General features: G+C 37.8%; 1 protein-coding gene across 1 annotated transcript in view; it reads right to left on the reverse strand.

Moving 5' to 3' along the window:
* Nucleotides 1-624: 624 nt before the first annotated feature.
* Nucleotides 625-16,544, reverse strand: part of DDX10 (DEAD-box helicase 10) — a 268,337-nt gene continuing 252,417 nt past the window's right edge. Inside the window, exon 18 of the mRNA XM_019469241.2 lies at nt 625-1,306. Coding sequence (XP_019324786.1) covers nt 1,129-1,306 — 178 coding nt within the window. The 3' untranslated portion in view covers nt 625-1,128. The remainder of the gene's footprint in view (nt 1,307-16,544) is intronic.

Genomic DNA, 16,544 nt, shown 5'->3' on the forward strand with positions numbered 1-16,544 from the left:
TGGTAGAACCGGCATGCCAAAGCCAGGTTTCTTTCCCCACAAAGAATAACCAAAAACAGGTTCTGTCTTGTTCTGCTTCTTACTCATTACCAGGAGCTGGCTCGGTGGGGGGCTCCGTGGTGCCTGCCGAACAAGGCACTTAAGAGAAGACTAGGGGCGCCTGGGTGGCTCGGTCAGTTAGGTGTCCAACTTCGGCTCAGGTCATGGTCTCACGGTTCACGGGTTCACGCCCCACGTCGAGCTCTGGGCTAACACCTTGGAGTCTGGAGCCTGCTTCAGATTCTGTGTCTCCCTTTCTCTCTGCCTCTCCCCCATTTGCACTCTGCCTCTCTGTCTCTCTCTCAAAAATGACATAAAGATTAAACAAAAATTAAAAAAAAAGAGAGACCTACAGCCTACTGGGTGCTCGCTACAGGGCTGGATGTGGAGCACAGTCTCCAGGTGTAGGAATGGTACAGGTTTCAAAAGCGGCCACGCAATCTGCCAGTACAAGCTAAGCGATTATCTTCAGGAAAGCTAATTTAAGAACATGATAAATTCACTGTCCGGAACTGGCTAAGCATTGTACTCAGGGATCTTGCCCTGAGAGTGCTCTTATATTACTGGACACAATGAAAACATTAGTATTTTATAGGAAATATGTTTATTATTGATCGTTGCAATTCAAAAATACTCTTTTCTCGGGACTGGTCCATCTTACTGTGTCTCTTTAGAGATATTAAATACATCAAAAATGTGAGCAATTTTGCTTAATAATACACAGAAATTTCTGTATGGTAAGCAAGATAGGAATTTCTAACAATGAAACAAGGTCTCCAGAAGTTGTCGGTAAAACAAAGGAAGCATTTCGAGTGACAAGATGTAGGAATCCACGGATAAGATCTAACAGAGCACATGCTGGAAAATGGGATCAAGAAACTTGGTAATCCACCCTCACTCTGAGTTTGCTCTGGGATGGCACAAGCATGTCCCGTGAAAGGGGCTTAGAGACAGAACTGCTTTGGTCCGAGGACAGATCCTTTGGGCACGGGGCTCATGTTACCTAAGTGCCCCAAAGCCAACTGTTTTTTTCAACTTCTTGTCCACATAATCATGACCAGAGGTCTCAAGGAGAAGAGCACGGAGCATCTAGCTTTGACTTTTGAGCAGATGTAACACCAGCTCTTCATCCTCTGCTAAAGACAGGCCTGTGTCCAAAGGCTCTAAGGTCTCCCACTTGGCCTTCTTTCTGTTACGACTCGTGGGTCCCACGTCTTCCACTTCGCTGTTGTTCCTTTTCCTCATTCCCTGCTTCTTCTTGGTATCACTGGTGGGAACAAATCCAACGATTTACTTGATAAACAACTAAATCCATTATGAAATCAAACACTTAAAATAGGACAAAATCACCAATAACAGAGAGTTGGTAAAGTGATATTATTACTCAAGAGAGAAAGAAACTGTAACAGCATCAGGATATCTGTATGTCATAAGTACCTTCCTATTAACAGATGGGGGCAGAAGGCCTACCATGCACCAGGCACTGCACAGGCAGTCTCATCCAATCCTCACAATTCTACGGAGCTACAGTTATATCATCCACAACCTGGGGACACTGATGGCCTGCACTCTGGCTCCTATCTGTGCTTGTCCTGCCACAGCAAACTGCCTGTATTAAAGTTAGATTACTGTTTTGGTAGCAATCTGTAAGCTAACAGATACCAGGATACCAGATACTAACATCTGTTGTATGAAGTTGTGATATACAGGTTTAGAGTAAAAGAGAACCGCAAATGTCAAATTATTTAAGACATCAAATAAACTTTCTCCATTTAATGGGGTGCCTGGGTGGCTCAGTCGGTTGAGCGTCCGACCGGCTCAGGTCACAATCTCACAGTCTGTGAGTTCGAGCCCCGTGTCAGGCTCTATGCTGACAGTTCAGAGCCTGGAGCCTGCTTTGGATTCTGTGTCTCCCTCTCTCTCTGCCCCTCTCATGCTCTGTCTCTCTCAGTCTCAAAAATAAATAAATAAATAAATAAATAAATAAACAAACAAACAAACAAATAAAAATTAAAGTCTATATCTAAGACCCAAACATTGTCTTGAAAAAACAAACATTATTACAGTATTCCACTCCTACCACTTTTATTCAACATAGTACTGGAAATCCTAGCTGCTGCAATCAGACAAGAAAAAGAAATAAAAGGCATTCAGATTGGTTAAGGAAGAAGTAAAACTGTCACTATTTCCACATTCAGATTGGTTAAGGAAGAAGTAAAACTGTCACTATTTCCAAATGACATGACATTAAAGATAGAAAATCCTAAAGACTCAACCAAAAAAAAAAAAAAAAACTATCGGAAATAAATTCAGTAAAGTTGCAGAACACAAAATCAGTATACAGAAATGTGTTGCATTTCTATATATACACTAATAATGGAGAAGCAGAAAAAGAAATTAAGAAAACAATCCCACTTACAAGTGCACCAAAAGAGGCACCTGGGTGGCTGAGTCAGTTGAGCATCTGACTCTTGATCTCGGCTCAGGTCATGATCTCACAGTTCGTGAATTCAAGTACCCCATTAGGCTCTTCACTGGTGGCATGGAACCTGCTTGGGATTCTGTGTCTCCTTCTCTCTGCCCCTCCCCTACTTTTGCTCTCTCTCTTTCTCTCTCAAAATAAATAAACTTAAAAAAATTTTTTTAAACTTGCACCAAAAAATAAAACAAAACAAAATAAAATTCCTAGGAATAAATTTAACCAAGGAGGAGACAGATCTATACTCTAAAAATTATAAGACATTGATGAAAGAAATTTGAAGATGGCACAAATAAATGGAAAGATATACTATGCTTATGGACCGAGAGTTACTGTTAAAAACTCCTACTATCCAAAGCAATCTACAGACTCAATGCAATCCCTATTAAAATTCCAATGGCATTTTTCACAGAACTAGAAAAAGTACTCCTAAAATTTGTTATAGAACCACAAAAGACCCCAAATGGCCAAAGCAGTCTTGAGAAAGAAGAACAAAGCTGGAGATACCATAGCCCCAAATTTCAAAATAAACTACAAAACTATAGGACTCAAACAGTATGGTACTGTAGAGAGTCCCCAAATAAACCCAAGCTTATATAGTTAATTAATCCATGACAAAGGAAATATGGATATACAATGGGTAAAAGACAATCTCTTCAATAAATGGTGCTGGGAAAACTGGACAGCTACAGGTAGAAGAATGAAACTGGACCACTTTCTTATACCATACACAAAAACAATCTCAAAATGGATTAAAGACCTAAATATGCGACCTGAACAATAAAACTTCTTGAAGAAAATACAGGCAGTGATCTTCTGGACATCATCCCTGGGAACGTTTTTCCAAGCATGTCTCTCTTCACACAAGGGAAAAGCAAAAAATAAACCACTGGGGCTACATCAACCTAAAAAGCTTTTGCAGTTGAACGAAACCACCAACAAAACAACAAGGCAACCTATTGAAAAGAAGGTATTTGTAAATTACATATCTGACAAGGGGTTAAAATCCAAAATATACAAAGAAATTATACAATTAAACACCAAGGAAGCCAAACAATCCAATTTAAAAATGGGCACAGGAACCAAATACACATTTTTCTGAAGAAGACATACAGATGGCCAACAGGCACATGAAAAGATGCTCAACATTGCTAATTATCAGGGAAATGCAATTCAAAACTACAATGAGGTATTAGAATGGCTAGTATAAAAAAAATAAGTAATAAATGTTGGCAAGATATGGAGATAAGGGATCCTGGTGCACTGTTGGTGGGAATGTCAATTGGTACAGCCACCATAAAAAACAGTATGGAGGTTCCTCAAAAAATTAAAATAGAAATATCACAGGATTCCACTACTGAGTATTTACCCAAAGAAAATGAAAGCACTAATTCAAAAAGATACATGTACCTCTATGTTTACTGCAGCATTTACAATAACCAAAATATGGAAGCAACCTAAGTGTCCATCGACAGATGAATGGACAAAGATGTGGCATACACACACACACACACACACACACACACACACACACACACACAGAGATATACAGATAGGAATATTATTCAGACATAAAAAAGAACAAAGCTTTTGCCGTTTGCAACAACATGCATGGATCTAAAGGATACTATGCTAAATGAAGTCAGAATGAGAAAGACAAAAACCATATGATTCTGCTTATATGTGGAATCTGAAAAACAAAACAAACGAAAAGCAAAAACAGACCCATAAACATAGAGAACTGGTTGTTGCCAGAGGGAGGGCAGGGGGACAGGTGAAATGAGGGAGTAGGAGGTAGAGACCGCCACTAATGGAATGAATAAATCACAGCCGCAACATAGGAAATATAATCAATGTTACTGTAATAGTGTTGTATGGTGACAGATGGTGTCTACACTTGTGGTGAGCATAGCATAAGGTACAGAGTTGTGGAATCACTAGGTTGTACCCCTGAAACTAATGTAAAATTGTGTGTCAACTATACTTCAATTTAAAAAAACCAAACCACCATTGTTACTGCAGGGTTCTGCATACACTTGAGGCACAGACCATAAACATAAAGCTAGTTTCTGAAGGTACAGGAAATCACTTTATACATTAAAAATAAAAGAAAAAGCAAAACAGCAAAACATTCTCAAAGTATTGTGAGATACCATCATCATGTTCAAAGATGACCCAATTACTGGATGCAGGATTAAAGCAAAACTAAAAGCCCATCTAATAGCCTTCATAGTAGCAACCCTTCGTCAAAGGCTTGCTAACGGTCTGGCACTGTGCTACATGCTTTATACAGACTACATCATTTATCTTCAGGAAAATCCTTGGTTGGGGAGCATTAGCTTCATTCTACGATTAAATGACTGTACCCAGATTATAAACATAGGATTCGAACCCAAGGACTCTAAATTTAGCTCCAAAGCCAGGTTACCGAAAGCAATAAGCTGACTAGCTTCAGTTAGTATTTGAAAGACAAGAAAGAAAATAATTAGCTGTGGAAAGAACACTGATTTGGCACTAACACAGTCAAACCTTAGCCAATCAACTAACATTTCTAAGCATTAGTCTCAATCTGTAAAGGTGAAGATTATATAATTTACTTAGCAGAATTGCTATAAGAATTACTTAAAATTATATAAAGTCAAGAACATAGTAATACTCAATACATGTTAATTTCCTTTCTGCTTATAAACTACTTCCTTTCAAATAAATTCTTACACTGATGTTATATAATAGAAAAGCAGAAAAAAAAATCCACAGAAGTATCATATTCCAAGCATATGATATATTCCAAAAAAGAACAAAGTGCTCAAATTTCAATGGAGAATATTACTTCTTAAGAAGCATGCCTGGCTATGAGTGAATTTGCCTAATCAGCATATCTACTTATGCCCAGCTTGAAGCAAAGCCGTAAATAATTTCCCATTTCACCTCCCAGAAATGCTCAATGCTCTGACTCAGCAGCCATTCTCTCCCACCATCGGAGGAAAGACAAATGAGACAGCACTATGAGATTACTTCAAGCCTCAAACAACTGCATTTTCAAAGGGTACTTGAAGAGATAAACGTGAAAAGAATTCCCCATAATGGGAAATTCAGTTAGCAGAGACAGTTAATTCTTAGTGGAAAGGGCCTTAAAAAAGAAAATATATTGAGTCTTAATCTGATTGTGTATTGCCCATCCTGTTTAAGCTCCACTGGGCTAGAGTACCAGAATTTATGTGGTACAAGGTAATACTGATTTCTGCCCTGCCTGTATTTCAAGAGCACCTCAGAGCAGCTCATCAGAAACAGCCTAATTAGTAGGCTTTACTAATGCATCCTTTGTTAATGTGCTCTTGAACATTATATTCCCTGCAGGAAATAGCTGGTTCAGATAATAAAAGGAAGATGGGAAATTTATGTAACACAAATATTTTCATAATTAGCAGCTTTGCTGCTTTGTGGACCAGTTCAAATTCTAGAAAGGTATTTTATCCTACTTGCCATAGCAAATAAATAGCAATTTGTATAACAAATTAATTATTAAACAACAATATGGATATTCAATAGGTAAGTCACCTAAAAGGGGGAAAATGTAATGAGTCTAGAAAATAATACGGTAAGCAAGGAAGCAAAATATGGTCACAATGTGGTCTCTTCAGAAAAGGCCCCTTCCAAATGGTGCAGTACTAGAGGGTGAGGTCAGCAACATGGCTGAAGAAGACATCCCCGGTTCGTGTCCCCTCCCAACATGTGGCAACCTTCCACGGACAGAAGTGTTTTTGTGGGAGCTGTGGGATCCAGCACTAGACACCAAGAGACCTGAGAGGAGTCTCACCCAACCCTGCTTTGGGTAATAGGTATACAGACTACATTCCAAGTTGTGAACTGGCTCCAGCCCCTCTCGGCAGTGGGAGAACACCATCTTAAACAAACACCCATGGACAGGAACACTTGTGGAAATCCAGGTTTCCAGGGGGGAAATTCCAGCACGCTGGAGAGGGGAGGAGGAATAGTATGATTTCACTATCACCCCTCCCCCTAGATGGCACAACTGAGGGCAATTTTTCCCATGGTGCAATGAGAGCAGGTGAGCGAGTGCCCAGCTTTCCCCGCTGTGCAGAATGCTGCCCAAAAAGGCCCATGTCTCTCTCACTCTATCCAGAATACTAAATCATGAGCTGCATGGCTGGGGGCAGGAGGCAGGAAAAAGCTGGGAGAGTGGCAGACAGGACTCTCAGAATAAGGAATGTGAATCTTCCTGTGTCATGGATTCCATCAAGAACCCTGCCCATGAACCAGTGGAGATGCCCTGCACACAGATCCCTCCAAGTGGCCCATGGGCACTCCCTAGCACTTGTGTGCCTTACCTATACCCCCCTACACCTGCGTCCGGCTCCCTGTGCATGCTCCTGATGACGGTGGTGGGAGTAAGCTCTGGTAGGTATCTGCTGAGCATCACCCAAATTTGTAGGTCAGGGAAAGACCACCTCAGCATTAGTGCCATTCTTGGAAAAGCAAAAGGGAGGCTGGAAGCATTTGGCCTGATGTGTTGCAGGATCAAGAGAAGACATACAAGTTAAAAAATTCTGCACATGAGGGAGCCAAGAAGTGTGGAGCAGGTGAGAAAACCTCAAAATCCCTGTCTGACCCAGGGGTGACAGAAGACATTTCTCTCTTGAAGGCAGTTAGTAAAGACTAAGGGAGGTGACTGCTACCACAAATGTGAAGACAGCAAGGAACTGACTGATCTAGGAAACATGACACCACCTAAAGGTCACAGAATTTTCCAGTAGCTGATCCCAAAGACATGAAGATCTACAATTTACTGGATAAAGAAATTAAAATAGCTATTTTAAGGAAGTTCAACAAGGTACAAAAAAAAAAAAAAAAAAAGAAAAGTCAACTAAACCAGGAAAACAATGTATGAACAAAATGGGAAGTTTAACAAAAAGACATAAGTCATTTACCAAAAAGCCCCAGAAACTCTGCAGGTGAAGAATACAATGAATAAAATAAAACTTCAGAAGGGAGGATCAAAGTCAGAAGGAATCAAGCAGAAGAAAGAATCTGCAAGTTAGAAGACAGAAACTTTGAAATTATCTAGTCAGAGAAGAACAAAGGAAAAGAATGAAAGAGAGTGAAAAAAAGCCTACATTACCTATGACATACATTCAAAAAAACAAAAAAAAAAACAAAAAAACCCAACACTCTGTAAATCAATGGAATCCTGGAAGGAGACAAGAGGAAGAAAGGAGCAGATAGCCTATTTAAAGAAATCATAGCTGAGAACTTCCCACATCTGGGGGAGAGACGTGGATATACAAGTTGATGAAGGTTATAGGTCCCCAAACAAATTCAATTCAAAGAAATCTCCTTCAAGACACATAATAAAACTGTTAAAAATCAAAGACAAAGACAGAATTTTAAACACAGCAAGAGAAAAGAAACTTGCAACTGACAAGGGAATTCCAATAAGGCTATCAGCAGATTACTCAGCAGAAACTTTACAGGCTTAGAGAGAATAGGAGGCTATGAAAAGAAAAAACCTCCAACCAAGAATACTGTATCCAACAAAGCTGTCTTTCAGAAATGAAGGAGAGATAACGACTATCCTGGACAAACAAAATCTGAAAGAACCCAAGTTGAAATGAAAGAATCCAAGTTGACATGAAAGGATTCATAGTACAAGAAAACATAGGAAACTATCCAATAAACTGGAAAATTCAAGTATATAGTTAAATTCAAAATATGCTAGGGCTGTAATATGGTGGTGTGTTCACCACATAACCCCAGGTTACGGAAGGTTAAAGGTTAACGGGCAAGAGTATTAAAAATAACAATAAGCTACAGGGGGTGCCTGGGTGGTTGTTGGCTAAGTGTCCAACTTCAGCTCAGGTCATCATCTCATGGTTCGTGAGTTTGAGCCCTGCATCGGGCTCTCTGCTGACAGCTCAGAGCCTGGAGCCTGCTTGGGATTCTGTGTCTCCCTCTCTCTCTGCCCCTCTCCCACTCACATTGTGTCTCTCTCTCAAAAATAAACATAAAAAAATAGTAATAGCTATAATATTGGTCAATGAACACACAATATAAAAATAGGTAAATTGTGACACCAAAAACCTAAGAACAGAGTAAAAGGATAGAATTTTTGTACGCAATTGAAATAAGCCATTATTAGCATAAAACAGACTATTATAAGATGTTTTATGTAAGCTTCATGGTAACCACAAAGTAAAAACTTAAAGTAGATCCACAAAAGATAAAGAGACAGGAATCAGAGCACATCTCTATAGGAAATCAATTCAAAAAGGAAGACAGCAAGAGAGGAAGAAAAAAAATCAAGAGAATGACAAAACAGATAACATTAGTAAGTCCTTACCTTTCAATAATTATCCTAAATTAAAATGAATTAAATTCTCCAATCAAAAGGCATAGAGTGGCTGGATGCATAAGACCCAACTATATACTGTCTACAAGAAACTCATTTCACTTTTAAGGACATAAAGTCTCAACATGAAAGGCTGGAAAAAGATATTCCATGCAAGTAGAAACCAAAAGAGAGCAGGGATAGCTATACTTCTATGAGACAAAATATGCCATAAGTCAAAAACAATTAGCAAAAGATGAAAAAGATCATAACATGATGATAAAGAAGTCAATTCATTAAGAGAATATAACAATCATAAATATATATACACCCAACATTGGAGCAATACAATATATTTAGCAAATACTAACAAATCTGAAGGCAGAAATAAACAGTAATACAACAAGAAAAGAGAACTTCAGTAATCCACTTTCAACAATGACTAGATTATCCAGACATTTCAATAAGGAAATGTGGAAAATGAACTATACTTCAGACAAATGGACCTGACATATATAGAGAGAACATTCCATATAGCAGCAACAGAATACATCTTCTTCTCAAGCACATATGTAACAATCTGCAGGACAGATCATGTGACAGGTCACAAAACAATTCTCAGCAAATTAAGAAGACTAAAATCTTATCAAGTATCTTTAACACCACAATGGTATGAAACTACAAATCAGTTATAAGAGGAAAACTGAAAAATTCACAAACGTAAAATTAAACAACATGACCCGCAACAACCAGTGGGTGAAGGAAGAAATTTTAAAAAACATTTTTTTAAATCTCTAAAAATGGAAACACAAGATACCAAAACTTGTGAGATGTAGCAAAAGCATCTTCCCAAAGTGGGAAGTTTACAGTGTTAAAAGCTGACCTTAAGAAACGAGAAAGATCTCAAACAACCTAACTTTTCACCTCCAGCGAACTAAAATATGAACAAATGAAGTCCAAAGTTAGCAGAAGTAATGAAATACAAAGATCAGGAAAAAAATAAATAAGAGACAAGAAAAACAAAATAAAAAAAAAAGATTAAAAAAAAACAATAATTTTTTTAAAAGATATGCAAAACTGACCAACATATGGCTAGTCTAACTCAAGAAAAAAGAAAGATTAAAAATCAGAAACTAGAAAGGAGACTTAACAACCAATACCACAAAAATATAAAAGGTCATGAGACCCCTGCAGATTAATTATATACCAACCATTTGGATAACCTAGAAGAAATGAATGAACTCCTAGAAACATCAACCTAACAACACTGAGTCATGAAAAAATAGCAAGTTTGAATAGACCAGTAGGGAATAAGGAGATTGAATTGGTAATCAAAATTCTGCCAACAAAGTAAAGTCCAGAACCAGAAGGTTTCCCTAGTGAATTTTACCAAACATTTAAAAAGGAATTAACTCCAATCCTTCTCAAACTCTTCTAAAACACTAAAGAGAATATTCCAAACACGTTTCACAAGGACTGCACTAACCTAATGCGAACGCCAGATAAAAATAGTAACAAGAAAAGAAAACTGCAGGTCAATATTCCTGATGAATGCAGATGCAAAAATTATTAGCAAGATATTAGCAAACTTAATTCAACAGCATAGTAAAAGGATCCCACACGATGATTCAGCTGGGATTCATCCCTGGGATGCAAGTATGGTTCAACATACCCAAATCAATAAATGTGATATACCAAATTAATAAAATGAAAAATAAAAATCATATAATCATCTCAATAGATGCAGGAAAAGTATTTGACAAAATTCAGCAACCTTTTCTTGACAAAAGCTCAACAGACTGGGGAGAGAACAAATATGCCTCAACATAATAAAAACCATATATGACAAGTCACAGGTAACATTATACTCAGTAAAGGTTGAAAACTTTTTCTCTAAGGTCAGGAACAATTCAAGGATGCCCATTCTCATTGTTTCTATTCAACATAGTACTAGAAGTCCTAATGAAAGCATCACACAAGGGGAAAAAAAGGCATTCAAATCAGAAAGGAATTAAGATGGTAATTGTTCGTAGATATGATCTTATATATAGAAAATCTTAAAGACTTCACGAAAGACTGTTAGAACTAATAAATAAATTAGGTAAAGTCGCAAGATACAAAAATCAACATACAAAATTCAGTAACATTTCTTTACATTAAAAGCAAGTTATCTGAAAAAGAAATTTAAAAAAATTACCCCCTACAAACATAACAACATCAAAATCATACTTGGGAATAACTTTAATCAAGGAAGTGAATTATCAATACACTCTAAACTGTAAGATTTTGATGAAAGAAATGTGAAAAAGACAAATAAATGGAAAGATATCCCATATTCATGGATCAGAAGAATTAATACATTAAAATGCCCATACTACCCCAAACTATCTATAGATTCAATGAAATCTCTATAAAAATTCCAATGGCATTTTTCACAGAACTAGAAAAAATAATCCTAAATTCATAAAATCACTAAAGATTCCAACAAGCCAAGGCAATTCTAAGAAAGAACAAATCCAGAGGTATCACAATCCTGATTTCAAACTATACTACAAAGCTAAAGTAATCAAACCAGTAGTATGGTACTGACACAGAAACAGTCACTCAGACCAACACAACAGAGAACAAATAAACCCTTGCACATATGGTCAATTCATACTTGACAAGGGAGCAGAAAATACTCAATGGAGAAAGGATGGTCTCTTTCATAAAAGGTGGTATGAAAACTGGATAACCACAAAATGAATTAAAGACTTAAAAAGATGACTCCAAACCATAAAACTCCAGGAAGAAAACACAGGGCTAAATCGCTGTGACACTGGTCTAGGCAACAGTTTTCTGGATATGATGCCAGAAACACAATAAACAAAAGCAAAAGTCAGTAGGACTACATCACAGTAGAAAGCTTCTGCGCAGCAAAACAAAAATGAAAAGGCAACCTACAAAATGGAGAAAATATTACAGGCCATATTTATGATAAAAGTTTAATATCCAAAATACATAAGGAAGTCCTATAACTCAGTAGCAAAAAAAAAAAAAAAAAAAAATCCCTTCAAAGAGTCTGATTAAAAAAACAGGCAGAGGAACTGAATAGACACATTCACACGACCAACGAGTACAAGAACAGGTGCTCAATTATCACTAATTAAGAGGGAAATGCAAATCAAAGCCACAATGAGATATGACCTCATACCTGGTAAAATGGTTGTCATCAAAAAGACAAGAGGTAACAAGGTGTTGGTGAGAGCGTGGAAAGGGAATCTTTGTGCACTGTTGGTGGGAATGCAATCAGTACAGCCTCTATGGAAACCAGCATGGAGGTTCCTAAAAACAGAACTACCAAATGATCCACAAATCCCTGTTCTGGGTATATTACCCAAAGGAAATGAAAACAGGATCTTCAAGAGTTCTCTACATCCTCGTGTTCATTTCAACATTATTCACAACTGGCAGGAAATGGACACAACCTAAGTGTCATGGATAGATGATATAGCATATTATATATACACAATGGGATATTATTCAACCGTGAGAAAAAAGGATATCCTGCCATCTGCAATAAAATGGATGGACCTTGAGGGCATCATGTTAAGTGAAATAAAAATAAGACAGAGAAAGATGAAATCTGTATGATACCACTTCTATGTGGAATCTAAAAAAAGGTGAACACAGAAACGAGACACTAGAATGGTAGTTACCAGAGGCCGAGGGGTAGGGGAAATGGGGAGATGCTGGTCAAAGGTACAAAGTTCCAGTTTTAAGGTAAGTTCTGGGGATCTAATGTACAACATGGTGATTATAGTTAGCAATATTTTATCAGATACTTGAAAGTTGCTAAGATAGTAAATGGCTAATGTTATCATCTCTCTCTCTCTCACACACACACACACACACACAAACATACCTATGTAATGCTATAGAGGGTTTGCTAATAATACCAGGGTGAAAATCATTTCACAACATATAAGTATATCAAATAACATGCTGTATACCTTACAATTACATAATGTTCTATGTCAACTATATCTCAATAAAGCTGGGGGAAATTGCGTGGCACTAGAAACCTCTATTTTATTTACATCCTGATAAATCAAGTGGAAGGGTTCTGACCTTGTATAGTTAATGTTCCCCAGGGAGTTATTGAATCTAATTAAGACCTCGGATGTCCTTAGGATTGGTCGACAGCCTAATACTGCATGTAACAGTGAGTTGGTTCTAGTTTGTTGGTTCTTTAATTATTATCTGCAATTGCTGGATGGGGCTCCTGTGCCTCCCAATCAAGAGTTCTGTTAGCTGACCTGTGGTAGCACATCATTGATACAGTTTACCAATCACATGTTGGGACATTATGAAAATAGGTCTGCTGGAAGGAAGAACCACAATACAGGTGAGAGACAGCAGTAACACCTGTGAATCTTCTTCTCGGAGTAAGTTCACTCCACTGGACTGAAGGAGGTAAGGAAGCTCACAGTATGAACTGACAACTAGGAGGTGGCCTACAAAACAGGGCCAAGAGTCTAGGCCTGAGCTCTGCGTTTTATTTTTATTTCAGTATTTCTATGGGATGTAAAGTGTCAAACTATCTCCACATACTTCAAATCTATGAACTCAGTGTCAAAAAGGGCCATCTTACTGCTCAACATTGTAACAGTACAATATATTGGCTGATATAACACAGCTTAAAAAGCAAAAGTATGGCTCAGGGCACTAAAAGCCCCACTATAGTTCTAAACAGAAAACCACCAAAGCAAAATAATTCAGAACTATTTATCTTTCAATAATCCAATTAATAGAGAGGCGTAATTAGTAATGTCTGATGTGTCATTTAAAGAACTAATCATACAACAAAACACAAAGAAAAATATCATGTTGTAATATGTAATCTGAACCAACAATAACAGGGAAATGTTACTTCAATGGCTTTGAAATTTAAGTGAAAATGATTACATGGAAGCACATCACAATACCCAATGTAAACATGCGAACCAATTTATTCACTGATAATAAGAAAAAAGGATTTAACACTGAAATGTGAACTCAACTTTAACATGTTAATAAATATATTACCGAGTTTTAAATGGAATATAACTTTCTTATTTTCTAAGTTTTCTAAACCCAAAACTCAATTCTCCCAGAAAGTGAACAGATTTTACAGTAGGTTTGATTTCCTGGTTTCAGGAACTTTTTCAGGTACTTGTAGCTGCCTAGTCACCCAGAATGAGTATAGCCTGTATTAAGTACATTCATGAGAAACAAAAGAGGGAGGAACACCTGGAGTTAACCTGATGAGGTCAACCTTCCTCCTGGCCCCTCTTCCTGGACTCTTCAAATGTGGCCCTTGTTTAGATCAGAGAGCCCTCTTGTATGTCCCGCCTGTGCCCTTCTTGTCAATGGGGTACCTCCCTCCTGTTCATCCCTCCCTTGCTTCAAGAACCATCTTCAACTTCTAGGAGCTCCCGGATGGTTCAGTCGATTGAGCGCCGACTTTGATTCAGGTCATGATCTCACAGTTTGGGGGTTCGAACCGCACGTTGGGCTCTGTACTGACAGCTCAGAGCCTGGAGCCTGCTTCGGAGTCTGTGTCTCCCTCTCTCTCTGTCCTGCCCCTGCTTGTGCTCGCTCTCTCTCAAAAATAAAACAAACATAAAAAACAAAACAAAACAAAACAAAAAAACCATCTTCAATTTCTCATCTTCCATGAAAGGTACCCAAACTCCCTTATTAAAAATGATCTCTTTCCTCTGAATGCCTACAACTCTAATTGTTGATTCGTAATTTTGCACTTAGCATTACTACTTTCTAACACTAAAAAGATTTTTTTTTTCACCTGTATGCATCATAACTCCTAATCAGAATGTAAAAACTCCTGGGTGGGAATACAGATTACTACTAAGCTTTCTGGAGGGCAATCTGGTGGCACCTTTCAAAAGTCTTTCAAGTATGCCTACCCAGCAGTTTCTCTTCTGAGAATTTATCCCAAAGAAATAATTAAGGATGTGTATAAAGATTTAGTTACAGAACACTGAAGGCAAAACTATTTGTAATCTCAGAAAGTTGAAAACCCAAACATCCAATCATAAGGGACTCATTTGTGAAATAAGTTATAAAATTAAAAATGAAAACACTATGCAGCAATTAAAAACAGTGTTGCAGGAATTTCTTTATTGACACTGAAAACAGTTACAAAACCAATACAGAACAAGAGTTCTTTAACAAAGAACTCTTTGTTAAAGCATCTTTAACAAAGGCTTGTATGTATGTTTGCAGAGAAAAAGAGCCGGAAGATTTTTTTAGATTATTTTTTTTGCTGGTATATGTATCTTCTCATTTTTCTGTAACAAGCTTGTATTACTCTATGCAATAAAAAAGAAAGTTATATTTGAAGGGAAAAGTAGTTCTGGGCAAAGAATAATTACAATTATTCTCTGTAATTCCACAAAGCTCAGAAGCATGAGGGTAGGTGTGCCACATACGTTTCAACGTGGGCCCCTGGATCCACCGAGGTATGGGGAAAGGGGAGATTTCTCTTGTCAGGACAGATGGGGGACGAGTCACTTTCAGCATTTCAAAACACCCACAACTACATGCCCGAGACCAAGTTCTAGCTCCAATTTTAATAAGTGAGCTTTGCAAACACTTGACTGAACTGGAAATTGTCTTTGTCAAAAAAACAAATGTGAAACATTAACTTTTTATTAACATTCTTAAAAGACAAAAATCTTTCACAACATAGGAGCCATTAACATTGAAAGCAAAAGTTCTCTGTGATGATGAAAATGTTGCAAGCCACTGTTCTAGACTCAACACCTGTGGTCCATGGAGCATGGACCATAGAGAGAAATTTCTGAGTTTGGTTAGTTCTACTTTTTAGTTTTACCTGTTAGGCTTGTAAGAAAGCCATTCAATAATGATTTCCATGCTCACTATTCCCCAAGGAGAAAATAAAAAGTTAAAAAATAGTCTTCTTATGTTTGCTAATGACATATTGGATAAAGGGTTAGTATCCAAAATCTATGAAGAACTTACGAAAGTCAACACCCCCACCCCCAAAATAATCCAGTGTAGAAATGGGCAGAAGACATGAATAGACACTTTTCCAAACAAGACACCCAGATGGCTAACAGACACATGGAAAGATGTTCAACATCTCTCATCATCAGGGAAATACAAATCATCACCAGGGAAATACCACCTCGCACCTGTCAGAGTGGCTAAAATTAACAGTTCAGGAAACAACGGGTGTTAGCGAGGATGTGGAGAAAGGGGAACCCTCTTGCACTATTGGTGGGAATGCGAACTGGTGCAGCCACTCTGGAAAACAGCGTGGAGGTTCCTCAAAAAAATAAAAACAGAACTACCCTACGACCCGGCAACTGCACTGCTAGCTATTTATCCAAAGGATACAAAAATGCTGATTTGAAGGGGCACAGGCATGCTAGGTTTAGAGCAGCACTATTGACAGTAGTCAAAGTATGGAAAGCGCCCAAATGTCCATCAACTGATGAATGGATAAAGATGTGGTGTATACACACACGCACGCACACACACAATATGGAATATTCATGAAAATGAAATCTTGCCATTTGCAACAACGTGGATGGAACTAGAGTGTATTTTGCTAAGCGAAATAAGTCAGAGAAAGACAAATACATGATTTCACTCGTGGAGTTTGAAAAACAA

This window comes from Panthera pardus, unplaced genomic scaffold, assembly GCF_024362965.1.
Source record: "Panthera pardus isolate Hobbes unplaced genomic scaffold, ASM2436296v1 HiC_scaffold_12, whole genome shotgun sequence".
Taxonomy (NCBI): domain Eukaryota; kingdom Metazoa; phylum Chordata; class Mammalia; order Carnivora; family Felidae; genus Panthera; species Panthera pardus.